General features: G+C 47.0%; 1 protein-coding gene across 1 annotated transcript in view; it reads left to right on the top strand.

Moving 5' to 3' along the window:
• Positions 1–15,000, top strand: part of LOC143285268 (PR domain zinc finger protein 14-like) — an 85,355-nt gene that overhangs the window by 56,580 nt on the left and 13,775 nt on the right. The window contains exons 2-3 of the mRNA XM_076592526.1: positions 7,368–7,441; positions 7,862–7,941. Of these exons, the coding sequence (XP_076448641.1) occupies positions 7,368–7,441; positions 7,862–7,941 (154 nt within the window). The remainder of the gene's footprint in view (positions 1–7,367; positions 7,442–7,861; positions 7,942–15,000) is intronic.

The following is a 15,000-nucleotide window of genomic DNA, read 5'->3' as shown; positions in this document are numbered from 1 at the left end:
TCTTCTTTTTTTCTTCTTTGTTCGTATATTATTTGTATAGCGAATGCTAATCAGTCCGCACATGCTTTAACTAACTCCTCCTTGAGTCAGAAAACATTTTTAATCTTCATCCATCGATTGAAAATACATTAATAAATAAATGAATAAATAACACCAGTGCTTACTCAGCTTTTCGAAATGAAATCGAAAATGTAGGGCCGGACCCTTTTCATGATAACAGAAAAAAAAGAAGAAAAAAAAAAAAAAAGGCAAGAAAAAAAAAAAGAGTGGGGTGGAGGTGGGGGGCTATACATTCATCGTAGACAAGCCACTTCACGCGCGGGTGACGTGAAATCCAATCCATTGCTCCCCCACCCCACCCCCTATCCCCTTTCACCCCCTCCCCCTCCCTCCGTACCCTCTCGCCTGTGCCACCCCCTTTTCACTGCCATGTCTGGAGATGAGGGGTGGAGGGGGGGGGGTAAGAGGTGGGGGGGGGGGGGGGGAGGGGGGAGCGGCGCACAGGGGTGATGGGGGCATGGTGTGGTGTCGGTAGGGTGGAGGAGGGATGCGAAAGGGAACCAGGCGGTGGACGTCGGGGGGTTGGGGAAAGCGGGGTGTGTGTGTGTTGGGGGTGGGGGATAGGGGTGGTTGATGGCGACTCCCAACCTCTCCGACAACATGATCTGACAACCGATCGCAACCCCCCCCCCTCCCCCCCCCACACACATCACTTCTCCTCATATCCTCTCTCACCCACCCACCCACTTCGCACACTCCACTTCACCACCACCACCTCCCCTACCGGCCGCCCCCCCCCCCACACACACACCCCAATCCTCTGCCCCTCCACCTTCCCCACCAAACCCGAAAACCCCACAACCCGCCCCTCCCAAACGTGATTATTTTGCTTCCATTGAAACTTTAACTCCGCTCCTCCGCTGCTCCTGCTCGTCTCCACTCCGCCGGAAGTGCGCAAACACACGCCGGCTTTAAATCGTGATTTTCCGGAGCCGCTACAAAAGCAGACGACTCTTGCCTCACTGGGTGTGATCAATGGCCTGTTTGGCCACATGCCTTGGCTCCCACGGCGCAAGGACACGATTACCGTTGGCGATACAACTCTTTTGCTTCCGCCCGCGCTGAGGGACTATTTTCGTAACGAGGAGGGTTATCGAACGAAAGTAGTGCGCGCGAGTCAGAGATTTTGTTTGTTTTTGGGTTTTTTTCTTTCTTTTTTTTTTTTTGAGGTGGGGGGCGAAGGGGGTGGGGGTGGGGGGTATTGCTTTTCTGGTCGTGTCTTGTCGTGAAAGGAAGAAGACGGGAGAGAGAGAGAGAGAGAGAGAGAGAGAGAGAGAGAGAGAGAAGAAAAAGACGCAATAACTTCATAAACAAGTGCACTGTGGGGTGATGGAGAGAGTGGGTGGTGAGAAAAAGGGAAACAGAATGCAGCAAAGAGCAAGAGAAAAGAAAAGAAAAAATACAATAACAAAACAACAAGAACCTCAGCCACAATAATTTCATAAACAAGTGCAGGAAGAGCATGAGAGAATAAAACAAGAAAAAGACACAATGACTTCATAAACAGTTCGGGAAAAAGTGAGAAAAGCAAATAAGACACAATGACTTCATCATGAACAAGTGCAGAAGGTAGCAAGAGAAAAGAAAAAGACAAAATGCATTCATCATAAACAAGTGCTGGAAGAGCGAGAAATACAAGAAAAAAGACAAGACTTCTTCATAAACAAGTGCAAAGGGGGTGGAGGGGGGGGGGGGGGGCTAGAAAAAAAGAGACACAATGACTTCATCATGAACACGTACAGAAGGGAGCGATAGAGAGAGAGATAGATAGATAGATAGAGAGAGAGAGAGAGAGAGAGAGAAAACCATATTGACTTCCATCATAGGTGAGTGCTTGTGAGAGCGAGAGAACCGAAAAATGGACACCATCACTTCATACATAAATGCGCAGGAGATATGGAATATAATGATTGTTCCATCAACCATCATCATCATCATCATGAGTAGTAGTAGTAGTAGTAGTAGTAGTAGTAATAGCAGCAGCAGAAGCAATAGTAGCAGTAGCAGTAGTAACAGTAGTAGTAGCAGCAGCAGCGGTAAGGTCAGTATCGTCGCGCTCAGAGCATTCCTTCACGATCGGTTAGTCAAAAGAAAGCACGAACTGACAATTATGTTTAGCCCAGTATTATTGGTGCAAAAATCGGCTTGTGTGCAAGGAAATTCTTTTCAAAGTGTTTTTTTTTCCTTTTCTTTGGTTTTCTTTTTGCATGGTTAAGTATTTTTTTTGTATGTACAATAATGCCACTGTATAAAGTTGACCGAATTATGATGGGGTGTGGGAGTGCGGGTGTGGAAATGACCGAAAATGAATTGTGCTGGACGCTATCATCCACCCCCCGACCTCCTTTCCCCCTCCTGTCCCACACCAGTACCCCTCCCCCCTTCCACATCAGACCCCAGCTTTCCCTTCCCCACCCACATGGCATGACGTTTCTGCTTCATTGATCAAGCACTGATCTTCTTTTTCTGGTTTCTGTCGGAGAGCCGGTTTGTTTATCGGTCCGTCTGTCTGTTCGTCCGTCCGTCCGTCTGTCTGTCTCTGTCTCTCTCTCTCTCTCTTATCAAGCAATGTATTTTTGGAAAACTGATTGTGTGATTGATATATGACTTACCCCTTCAGTTAGGGGCTCAGGCCTAAATCTGAATAAACAATTTCGTTTCGTTTCGTTATGTTTCGTTTTTCCTTATCTCTCTCTCTCTCTCTCTCTCTCTCTCTCTCTCTCTCTCTCTCTCTCTCTCTCCGTGTATTCATGTACGCTCTCTATGGCTGTCTGTCCGTCTGTCTGTCTGTCTCTGTCTTCTTTTTTCCCCTTTTTTTTGTACACCTGTCTCTGCTTCTTTGTGTCCACCTTGCATAACTTTTTCTCCCTCTTTCCTTCAGCAATTGTCTGCCTTTCTCTGTTTCTGTCTCTGTCTGTCTGTCTGTCTCTCTCTCTCATCTGTCTCCTCTCTTTCTTTTCTCTCTGTCTCTCACCCTAACTGCATTTGTATTTGTGTCAGTCTGTCTGTATCATTTTTCATCAACTCGGTGTCTATCTCTCTTTTCTTATCTTGTCTATCTGTCTGTCTATTTCCCCCTTTCTCATCCACCCCACCTCCTCCCGCTTAACCTCAGCCTCCATTCTTCACCATCCCCTCCTACTTTCTTCCCTCTTCCGTCCCTGCAAGTCCCCCCCTCCCCTGCACCCTCCAAACCCCAACGCTCTCCCCGCCCCCCATTCTCCAGTGCGGGATCCCTTCAAGAACAACGTCAGCTGAAACACATTTTTTTTCTTTCTTTCTTTTTAACATTTGTTAAAAAAAAAACCCCAACAACCCTTGTTGAGGGTGTCTAAGGACTTCCAGTGCCTGCCGAACCCTTCCGCACTCCCACCCCCTCCTTTCCACACACACACACATACACGCGTGCGCGCGCGCGCACACACACATACACACACACACACGCATACACGCTAGCCCTCCTTCCTACCCTCTCTCCTCCTGGTTTTCAATGGTGCTCACAGAGGTCTAAAAGGGTTGTTCACCTAAAAGTGTACAAAGTGTGGGGTCCGCAACAGACAGAAAGAAGTAGAACAAAAAGAAGAAAAAAAAAACGTAGAAGAGCTTCAGTATCCATTGGCCTAAAATGGTAAAGAGAGAGAGAGAGAGGATGGTGACTGGGTTGAGGGAGGAGGGGTGGTGGTGGTGGTGGTGGATTATGAAAGGGAATAGAGGGAGTGGTGGTGGTGGATTATGAAAGGGAATAGAGGGAGTGGAGGTGGGGGTCGTACATGGATTTGTTATGACACCGATTGTGATCGATACTTTGAATAGAGGAGTGCGATTTGTGTGTAGGTGTATGGGTGAGTGGTGAGTGTGTACGTTTGTGGGGGTATGGGGGGAAGGAGGTGGAAGAAGGGGTGAGGAGATGGTTAGTGTGTGTGCGTGTGTGGAGGGGGAGGGGGGTTGGGGGGCGGTGGGAGGTGGGATGGATTGTGGTTGGGATGATGGGAGAAGATGGGAAGGGGTTAATACATAGGGGAGGGGTGGTGGGGCGTGGGGGGGGGGGGGGTGTCAGACTGATATTTACCTGCCTGTATTTGACTGCTTTGTTTTGTCTGTCTGTTTTTCTGCCTTCTTCCCCTCTTACAAAGTATTCGTCTTTTTTTTGTTTGTGTGTGTGTGTGTGTGTGTGTGTGTGTGTGTGTGTGCGTCTTTTTAAATTTTTTATTCAAACGAACCATGCCTGTCATAATGTAGTAATTTACAAAGTCCAGTATTGCAGTATCATTCCACCGGACATGAAATCAGTAAGACGGAACTTCACATGGGTTCGCGGAAGCACTTGAAAGTCTGCGCATTTTGTTCAGCTGTATTAATATTGATCAAGGAACGATGTCATATCTTTTTTGTTTGTTTTGTTTCGGTTGAATGTCTGACAAAGTTGAAACAACTGACCGTTTACGAACGTGCGTTTGAAGATTTGTATTTGTATTTCTTTTTATCACAACAGATTTCTCTGTGTGAAATTCGGGCTGCTATCCCCAGGGAGAGTGCGTCGCTATACGACAGCGTCACCCATTTTTTTTTTTTTTTCCTGCATGCAGTTTTATTTGTTTTTCCTATCGAAGTGGATTTTTCTACAAAATTTGCCAGGAACAACCATTTTGTTGCCGTTGGTTCTTTTACGTGCGTTAAATGAATGCTACACAGGTTACCTCGGTTTATCGTCTCATCCGAATTGACTAGCGTCCAGACCACCACTCAAGGTCTAGTGGAAGGGGAGAAAATATCGGCGGCTGAGCCGTGATTCGAACCAGCGCGCTCAGATTCTCTCGCTTCCTGGGCGGACGCGTTACTTCTAGGCCATCACTCCACATTCATTAAAGATACGAGGAAGACAAACTTCTTGAGTTGGGAATGTCTTCGGACGGGCGCAATAGCCGAGTGGTTAAAGCGTTGGACTTTCAATCTGAGGGTCTCGGGTTCGAATCTCGGTAACGGCGCCTGGTGGGTAAAGGGCGGAGATTTTTCCGATCTCCCAGGTCAACATATGTGCAGACCTGCTAGTGCCTGAACCCCCTTCGTGTGTATACGCAAGCAGAAGATCAAATATGCACGTTAAAGAACCTGTAATCCATGTCAGTGTTCGGTGGGTTATGGAAACAAAGAACATACCCAGCATGCACACCCCCCAAAACGGAGTGCGGCTGCCTACATGGCGGGGTAAAAACGGTCACACACGAAAAACCCCACTCGTGTAATATGCGAGTGAACGTGGGAGTTGCAGCCCACGAACGAAGAAGAAGAAGAAGAAGAAGAAGTCTTCACCTTGTGTTCCGGACAGGCATTATCACACACAGTCAGTCGTTTGGTTGATAGTACCGTTTTTTGCTTGGTGCAAGAAAAGGTGCTGATTTCTGATTCTGATGTTGGAAAAAGAATGTCTCGTTTTTGTTTTCCATGCATGTTATGTTTATATGAACCACATGAGTTCACAATGTCTTCACCCCATGTTCCGGACAGGCATTATCACAGTCAGTCGTTAAGTTGGTGGCCCCGTTTTTTTGTTTGGTGCAAGAAAAGGTGCTGATTTCTGATGTTAAAAAAAAAGACTCATTATTGTTCTCAAGGCCTGACTAAGCGCGTTGGGTTACGCTGCTGGTCAGGCATCTGCTTGGCAGATGTGGTGTAGCGTATATGGATTTGTCCGAACGCAGTGACGCCTCCTTGAGCTACTGAAACTGAAACTGAAACTGTTTTCATTCATGTTATGTTTATGTCAACCATCAACCATAGAGTATACGATTAACAGTAAAAATTGTACAATGTTTCCGAACCCGCGCCTCCCGCATTCATTAATTAAGAATCAAAGACGGCCAGTCGCTGTGGCTTATTGATTAGCGTTTCGGATTGACGAACGCGAGAACGTGGGTTCAGCCCGATCAAGGGTGCTTTGTATATACATTTTTTTCTTTTCTTTTTTCTTAATTTTTGACTCGCTTGTGTAAACAAAGTGAGTATGTTTTAACCCGGTGTTCGGTTGTGTGTGTGTGTGTGTGTGTGTGTCCGTGGTAAACTTTAACATTGACATTTTCTCTGCAAATACTTTGTCAGCTGACACCAAATTTGGCATAAAAATAGGAAAAATTCAGTTCTTTCCAGTCATCTTGTTTAAAACAATATTGCACCTCTGGGATGGGCACAAAAAAAAAGAAAGAAGCCTATTTATATGCAAACTGCATTTACTGTTATATTTATATTTTTTGTATTCTCTAAACTTGGCACTTTGACCTCTTATTCTGACACAACAAAACAAGAGGAGTCATTATTATCATTTCTTGTTCAAACAGGAACTTTTGTTGCTAAGCATGGAATTTTTATTTATTTTGCAAACGTTTTGGTGCAGAGGGTAAAAAAAAAGGGAAATTACTCTGTAATTAATGCTAGGGGACTTAATTTATCACAAGTGAGTCTTGAAGGCCTTGCCTCTCATGTTTTCTTTTCTTTTCTTTTTTTTCCCCCCTTTTTTTCGCCCTTGACCAACTCCTACCTACACTTGAGTGTTACATGGGCTCAGAAAAGGGAAGCATGTAACCACAGAGTGGACTGGGTCATACGCTTAACTCATTAAGCCCCCGCACCCGCGCTGGCGTCAAAATTCGTCTCATTGAAAAAGGTTTTCACTTTCCTACGTAAGAAGGGAACTAACTTCTGCTACATAGTATTTCCAGACGCGTCCACATGTGATCTGGAGGAAAAAACTGAAAATGTTCATGCTTTTTTCCTTTAGTGCGATGTGCACGTCATAAGCTGTAAACTTGTTGAGGCTCTTTTGTCTTTGCTTATATTGTAGTCATGTGTACTGTTCAATAACTGAAGATTTATTTCCACCATTTTCTGCTTCCCTCCCTCCCTCCCCTCCCCTCTCACATCAGTATGGCATGAAAGCCTTCCGAGGTTGTTAACTCTCTGAGGTTGAATGGTTTAACAGATGCGTCTCTAGGAGTGAAGCCATCGATGACGAATAAACAGATACACACAGTAATACATTCATAAAGTAATACAGTAATTATGTAATCAGTACGTCCATCAGTTATTACATCAACACATTGCTAATTAATTATTAAAAAACCCCAATTAGTTAACAATTATACATTCATAAAGTAATACATCGATGAAGTAATCGATACATCAATCAGTTATTGCATCAACACATTGCTCATTGATTATTAAAAAAATAATCGATTAATCAACGCAGGAATTGATACATCCATTTATTCGTTCGTTCGTTCGTTCATTCATTCATTCATTCATTCATTCCCTCTCTTTCCAGCATGTCCCCGGAGCGGTTCCGCTTCCCAGCCCAGCCCCCCTTCCAGTACCAGGCGGCCGCCGCCATGTTCCCCACCTCCGCCCTCCACCCTCTGGCTGCCCACCACCACCCCCACCCCCACACGCACCCCCACGCTGCTGCCGTCCTGCCCCCCCACCCGGCCCTCACCTCCCCCTCCCAGGGCGCCGTGTTCCACCACCACCACCACAACCCACACCTTCCCACCCACCCGGGCCGGGTAGGAGGAGGAGGAGGAGGAGGAGGAGCGGGAGGAGGAGGAGGAGGAGGAGGTGGGGGTGGGGGTGGTGCGTCGTCGTCGTCGTCGTCTTCGTCGTCGCTGCTGTCCCAGACGCCGCAACCGGCGCACAGCCACCACCACCCCCACCCCCACCCCCATCACCACCACTCCTTCCCCCACCCGTCTTCCCACTCCCCAGCCTCGGCTCACATGATACCGGTACTGCCTCTGCTGACCCATCCGCTGAGCATCTGTCAGGAGGAGCTGGACATGGTGCTCTACGGGTACGCCAAGGGCAGCAACGTCACCAGCACTGGCGGCGGCAGCAGTAGCAGCAGCAGCGAGGCCCACCACCACCACCACCATCAGTACCACCTCTCGGGGCACGCTCTGTCGGGCCTCAACCTGTCCCACATGGCCGCTGCTGAGGCTGCCGCTATGGCTGCTGTTGCTGCTGCTGCTTCTGCGTCAGCCACAGGGTCTGCTGGTGGTGGTGGTGGTTCCGGTGGTGGTGGTGGTGGTGGTGGTGGTGTTGCTTCATCCTCGTTGTCGTCTCCCTCGGCGTCTTCTTCCCACGGCGGAGGTCCTCCTCCTCCCCCTTCCTCGCAGCAGCAGTCTGGGGAGCACCCGGAGTCGGTGACGTTTGGTGAGTTTGGTGTTCTGCTTCTTCTGTTTTCTGTTTGTGTGACGGATGGATGGATGGATTGTTGGGTGAACGGATGGATGGATGGATGGTTGATGGATGGTTAGCTGGCTGGCTGGATGGACAGATGGCTGGATGGATGGACGGATGGATAGACGGATGGAATGGATGGATTATGGATGGATGGACGGACGGATGGAATGGACGGATTATGGATGGATGGATGGATGGATGGACGGATGGATGGATAAATGGGCAGATGGACGGACGGATGGATGGGTGGACGGATGGACGGATGGATGGATGGACGAATGGATGGATTGATGGATGAACTGGTAGGCAATGGATGGATGGATGGACGGATTATGGATGGGTGGACGGATGGAATGGACGGATGGATGGATGGATGGACAGATGGATGGATGGATGGACGTTGACAGAACAATGGTTAGGGGTTGAACAGGGGTGTGGATGGGGCAGGTGTAGGGATGGGGTGGTGGTAGGGTGGAGGCGGGGTGAGGGAGGGGAAAGGGTGGGTGGGTGAAGAGAAACGAAGTGGTAAGAGGGAAAGGGAGGGGGGGAGGTGGCACCATCTTTTGCCAGCTGCGTAACCATGCATGGACACGAAAGCCTTCCTAGGAATTACCAGACATGATTTGGAAAGACAACAACAAAAAACAAATAAACAAAAAAATGTCAGCAACGGGCTGTTTTCCTGGGTAGAGCCGCTGCCATTGGGCACTCATCATTCGTTTCCTGCGTCACTCAATCAGGTTTCAGTCACAGTCACACACACACACACACACACACACACACGCACACACACACACACACACACACACACACACACACACACACACACACACACACACACACACAAACAAACACACACACACACTCTCTCATACATACACATAACATTTTTACGTGTATGACCATTTTGCTTATTTACCCCGACATGTAGGCAACCATATTACGTTTTCGGGGGTTTGCATGCTGGGCATGTTCTTAGTTCCCATAACTCACCGAACGCTAACATGGATTACGGGATTTTTAACATGCGTATTTGACCTTCTGCTTGCGTATACCCACGGGGGGAGGGGGTTCAGACACCAACAGGTCTTTACCCACCAGGCGCCGTGACCGGGATTCGAACCTGGCACCTTCAGATTGAAAGTCCACTGCTTTATCCACTCAGTTAGGATGGGGGTGGGGTGGCGATAATGCTATTGAAAATGGTGCGGGAAGTTGGTTCCGATAAAACAAACAACGAACTAAGTGTTTCGCTTTTGCTGACCGGTTACTCTGTCAGGGCCTGTCGGTTTGCCTTGGAAACTGTCGGACACTGTCGTACGGCCAATCCGGATGGTAGATCGGAGGCTTTATTGTACCGTGAGGGTTAGTTAGGGTCAACACATCTAAGGTCGAGAGGTTTCGCTTTGCTGACCAGTTACTCTGTCAGGGCCTGTCGGTTTGCCTTGGAAACTGTCGGACACTGTCGTACGGCCAATCCGGATGGTAGATCGGAGGCTTTTATTGTACCGTGAGGGTTAGTTAGGGTCAACAACACATCTAAGGTCGAGAGGTTTGATTGTCGGAGAGTATTTGCTTTGTGTAGAAAGGGCCAGAAAAACAACAGTCCTCAAACAAAAACAAAACAAAACAACAACAACAAAACAGCAGCAGCAAAGGGGGAACAAGACAAAGTATTGAGAAAGCAAAAGATTGCAATTGGTCAGAAGTGAGTAAATAAATGTATTGGTAAATAAATAAAGAAATAAATACATACAAACACACACACATATTTCACACACGCACGCAAACACCCCACCCCCTCCACACACACACACACACAAACACACACACATTCCCCCCTCCCTCCCCCCCCCCCACACACGCACACACACAACATACCTCCTTCAACCCCCCCCCAAAAAAAAAAAACCCCAAAAAAACCCCCGGGGGATAACCTAATCCCCTCTCTATATACGCACCGCATGTGTATGTCTCCCATCTACCTTGTACCAACAGCGGTGGAAGCTGACTAAACTTGCTTTCCTGGCCCTAGAGAGGCGGGCTCGGGGCGGTAAAAGATTAAGACCCGATCAGCCGATCACTTAAGACTTTTAGAGTGGATCGCTGCAGATGATGTTTGCACTACAACGGCCGCTAAAGCCACCTTCCACATACACCCGGGGTAGCCCCCCCTGAAAGCGACCCATCCACCCGTGTGAGCAACCTGGTATACCGTGTCCCTCCCCACCCCCCCCACCCCGTCCTTTCCCTCCCCACTCCCGCCCCTACACACACACACACACACACATACACCACGCGCGCCGCTAACTCGAGCGGAAAACGTAAAGCCCAGTTGTCAAAACATGGAGGGATGATCCTTGGCGGTACCTATGTGCCGTGTGAGGGATTACCGTACCCCCTATCCCCGTAATCTCTCTCATTCTCCCCCCCCCCCCACCCCTATCACCCCTTCTCTCCCGACCCCCTATCAAACGCCAGCTTAGGTCGTGTCGGTGAAAAAAGGTAGACAAACAATCTGAGAGCTGATCTTAGCTACCGTGTTTCGCATAGCTCGAATTGTCTCATGGACCCACACGACAACTTGTCCAGAAGGAAACTTTTCTTTAGTGTGTGTGTGTGTGTGTGTGTGTGTGTGTGTGTGTGTGTGTAGGTTAAAAGTATCTGGATAAGTTCTTGAGTGCTAAGTGGAAGGGAGGGAGCGTTGGGGGGGGGGGGGGGAGGTGGAGGTGAGAGTGAAGATAAAGAACGAAGGAGGGAGGGGGATGGTATGTGTGTGATAGAGAGAGAGAAAGAAAGAAAGAGAGAGAGAGAGAGAGAGAGAGAGAGAGAGAGAGAGAGAGAGAGAGAGATGTGGTTGAAAAGAAGTGGCAACGCTAAGTGGTGACTCATGAGCTTTTTTTTTTTTTTTTTCCTTTTCTTCTTCTTCCTACGGTTTGGTTAGTTAGTCACAGCTCCCCAAGTTTTTCCAAGCTGTTTCAACAACAGGAAGAAAACTACTATACCCATAATAGCCACCCCCACCCCCTGTCTCTTTCCTCCTCCTCTCCCCCCCCCCCCCCCGTCACTCCATAACCCCATCTCCTTTCACTGTACTACCCTTTCTGATTTTCAAAGTAGTCCTCTTAAAGACAAAGAAGAGGTACGGAAAACAGTTCTCGAATAATGCTGGACGTAAAGAGTTCCCACAAGAACCATACAGTCAGTATGCTCAAGCACGTCTTTACACCCCACCCCGCCACAACCGCGAAAAAAAGATCAACAAAGCAACAACAAAACCAACAACGAAAGGAAGAAAATAAACAAAAAAGGACCAGTAAAAGTTCCGGCAAAAAACAAACCAGCCAGCCAAAACAACAACAACGACAAAAACAACAAAACAAACAAAAAAATCAAAAGCTGGTCACAAATTGTATCGTATTGTATTGTATTGTATTGTATTGTATTACTTTTTGTCACAAAATATTTCTGTGTGAAATTCGGGCTGCCCCTCCCCAAGGAGGCAAGCTCACTCTCAGCAGTATTTCCTCCCCTTCAACACACACACACGCACGCACACACACACACATACACACAGAGTTTACCTTCAAAATGGGAAAGGCGTTGTTAGTTTGTTGCAACCCTTGAAACGGTCACACAAAAAAAGTACTACACACCCGACAAAAGGTTGTTTGTTTAAGTCGTGTTTACAACGGTCTATAGGGCAAAAAGAACTCGAGGCCGTTGTCGTCAGCTTTGCTTCAAACAGGAGTAAGGAGAATCTAGTCATTACTTTAAAAGAAAAAGAAAAAGAGAGATCATTTACAAATAGTCATCGCACGTACAACCTATGTCTATAAAATGTTTCATCACCCTTCACAAAAAAAAAGAAAAAAAAAGAAAGAAAAAACCCAACAAACCCCCCCAACTCCCCCCCAAAATCAAATCAAATCAAAGTTAAGCTTGTGACTTTTGTTTTTCTCACCCCCCAAAAAAAACAACCAAACAAAACAAACAAAAACCTGTCTTGGAGAGAAACACGGACTTAATGTAAGTCAGTGGAGATCAAGTCCGCACACTTGAGGGACGGACGCTGATGTTTGAACAGCATAAAAAAAAAAAAAAATTACGCAAGCCACCAACTTTGTTTTCAGTTCAGTTCCATTCAGTGTGGCTCAGAGAGCCCAGCTGTGAGCACACAGGGCTGTGTGTGTTACGGCTGATGTAACATTGATACTGTCTCAGAAATCAGGTGTGCATTCGGAACGATCAGCTTCGGGACAATGATTTGCGGTTTAGAAATTTCATACAGGCCAGTGCAAAGCGTACAGTACAACACTACTTCAATTGAACAGTTCTCCCATATAACCATTCTCCAAGCTTTTTATTTATTCATTAATGTGTGTGTGTGTGTGTGTGTGTGTGTGTGTGTGTGTGTGTGTGTGTAAAGCAGATTATTGGGCACGCTTCTGAACCGCATTCCTTGAATCTTTTCCCCCGCATGGGCACTAAAATCAACATGTATCTGATATCCCCCCCTCTCTTTTTCCTTCTCCTCTCCCCCCTCCCCCCACATTTTTCCCTTTCAACTCATCGAGCATTCGTCCTAAAAAAAAAAAAAAAAAATGCTAATGTTAGTTCAAGACGAGTGTCGCTATCGGATTAATCCACCTTCTTAAAAGGAAAGGAAAAAAAAGAAAAGAAAAGAAAAAAGAAAAAAAAGAAAAGAAGCGAACCACCCGAAGGCATGCGCAGAAAAAAAAAGAAGAGGAAAAGTCCAGCGTTTATAACTGTATGTACATGGCCCGTGTTAGACAGCGGTTGACGATAAGACGACGACGACGACGACGACAATTCAAGGGACAACAACCCCGCAGATCAGCAGGTTTTTAACTCTCTCCATACGAACGGCGAAAGAGACGACGTTAACAGCGTTTCACCCCAATTACCATCATCAAAATATTGCAAGCGGAAGGCTCTTATACTGAAGAGGTGAATGTTGACAAAGAACACCACAATTCTGACGACGGAAGCTAAAGGTTGGGTCATTGAGACACCCACTGGACATCCGAGGGGTCTGTGTAGAGGAGAAGAGAGGACTGGCCGTACTGAGTGAGTTAAAAGCGTGACTCACCCTTTCTTGTGGAGCTCTGATCTGATGACAGAGGAATGTAACACGCTATGTAAACAATTGTGCGTACGCCACGCTTCATGGCTCTTTCACGAGTTTTTTTCTTTTTTTTTTTCTTTTTTTTCCCCTTGGTGGTGGTGGTGGAGGGTGTCCTTTTTTTTTTTTTCTCTGTCGTTGTTTATGGCTTTGATTGAAGAAGGGGGAGGAGGTGGGTGGTAGGGGGAAAGAAGAATGGTATTGTCCGCGGTCGATTTTTTTTGTGGGGGGAGGGGAGAAAGGCGGGGTGGGGAGTGGGGGAGGGGGGGGGGGGCGAGGGGGGCTGGGAATGGAGGTAGGGACGGGTAGGGTGGAGGCTTATCCGTTGTTAATCCCATTCTTCCTGAAATCGGGTTTGGTGTTAAGTGGTAATACTATCGCTCCCCCCCCCCCACCTCCACATCGTCCCCCTGCTAGTTAAAAGTGATTAACACTTGCAGGGGGAAGCAACAACAACAACAAAAAACCATGTACGTGGTTCTTGAATCCAGATGAATTCAGAGAAATATTTCAACTTTATTTTTCCGAACATTCTTTCAGTTATTTAATTGCATATGCATGTAGAAATGAAACAAGAGAACACACACACACACACGCACGCACGCACGCACGCACGCACGCACGCACGCACACACACACACACACACAGAGAAAAAACCAACGCAGACATTGACATAATGCGTGCGTTTCAAAATCTAATATCTTTTTTCCCATTGTAACGTCAACTGTAAGAAACAAAAGCACACCGTTCTTTTGGACACATATTTCAAGATATATAAGGCGAGCTGACCATACGAATATTAACACCACAACAAACGGAAACGCGAAAGAATATGTTTGTTTGTTAGATTCAATTGTCAGAAAACGTCCTTCCGAACTTAAGAAAAATCTTTTCTTTTGTATACGTTAAAACAACAACAACAACAAAAAAACAACCCCAAACAGGCGTTTCATTCATTGTGTTCCGTTTTATTTATTTATTTATTTATTTTAGAGGCGACTGGGAAAATGGAGGAGAGAGAGGACAACATTTGTTAGACTGTGAAATCGTCACACTTCTTATTTCGACGTGGGGCTGAGATCGCTGGTTCGAATCCTTTTAGGGAAACCGGTTCAACAGATTTATGTACATACCACCCTGGTTTTTTTGTGTGTTTTTTTCATATTTTTATTTGCTCTTGCCGTGGCTGGTTCTGTAGACATGGCTTTCTTGGCAACAAAGCAGTTAAAACTCTTGTAATTCGTACGCACGCAAACACATACACACTCATGCGCGCGCGGACACACGCAAACACACACACACACAAACACACCACACACTCCCCCCCCCATCCCTCCATAACAACACACACCAACGCGCGAGCGCAAACGCACGCACGCACACATACAGAAAGAGATCCAAACTCATTTGACCCACAGGTTTACATCGCAGGGATGCCAAACAATCTTTTTCATTTTAGCAACCCTAGCACCTTTCTCATACCGTTGCTGCCGTCCATGTACCATCTAACTCCCACCATCCGACCCCTACACCGCCCCTTCCACATCCCGTTTACTCCCCCATC

This window comes from Babylonia areolata, chromosome 8 (genome assembly GCF_041734735.1).
Source record: "Babylonia areolata isolate BAREFJ2019XMU chromosome 8, ASM4173473v1, whole genome shotgun sequence".
In the NCBI taxonomy this organism is placed as follows: domain Eukaryota; kingdom Metazoa; phylum Mollusca; class Gastropoda; order Neogastropoda; family Buccinidae; genus Babylonia; species Babylonia areolata.
The sequence above is the reverse complement of the archived record's forward strand: the minus strand, read 5'-3'. Positions and strand labels throughout refer to the sequence as shown.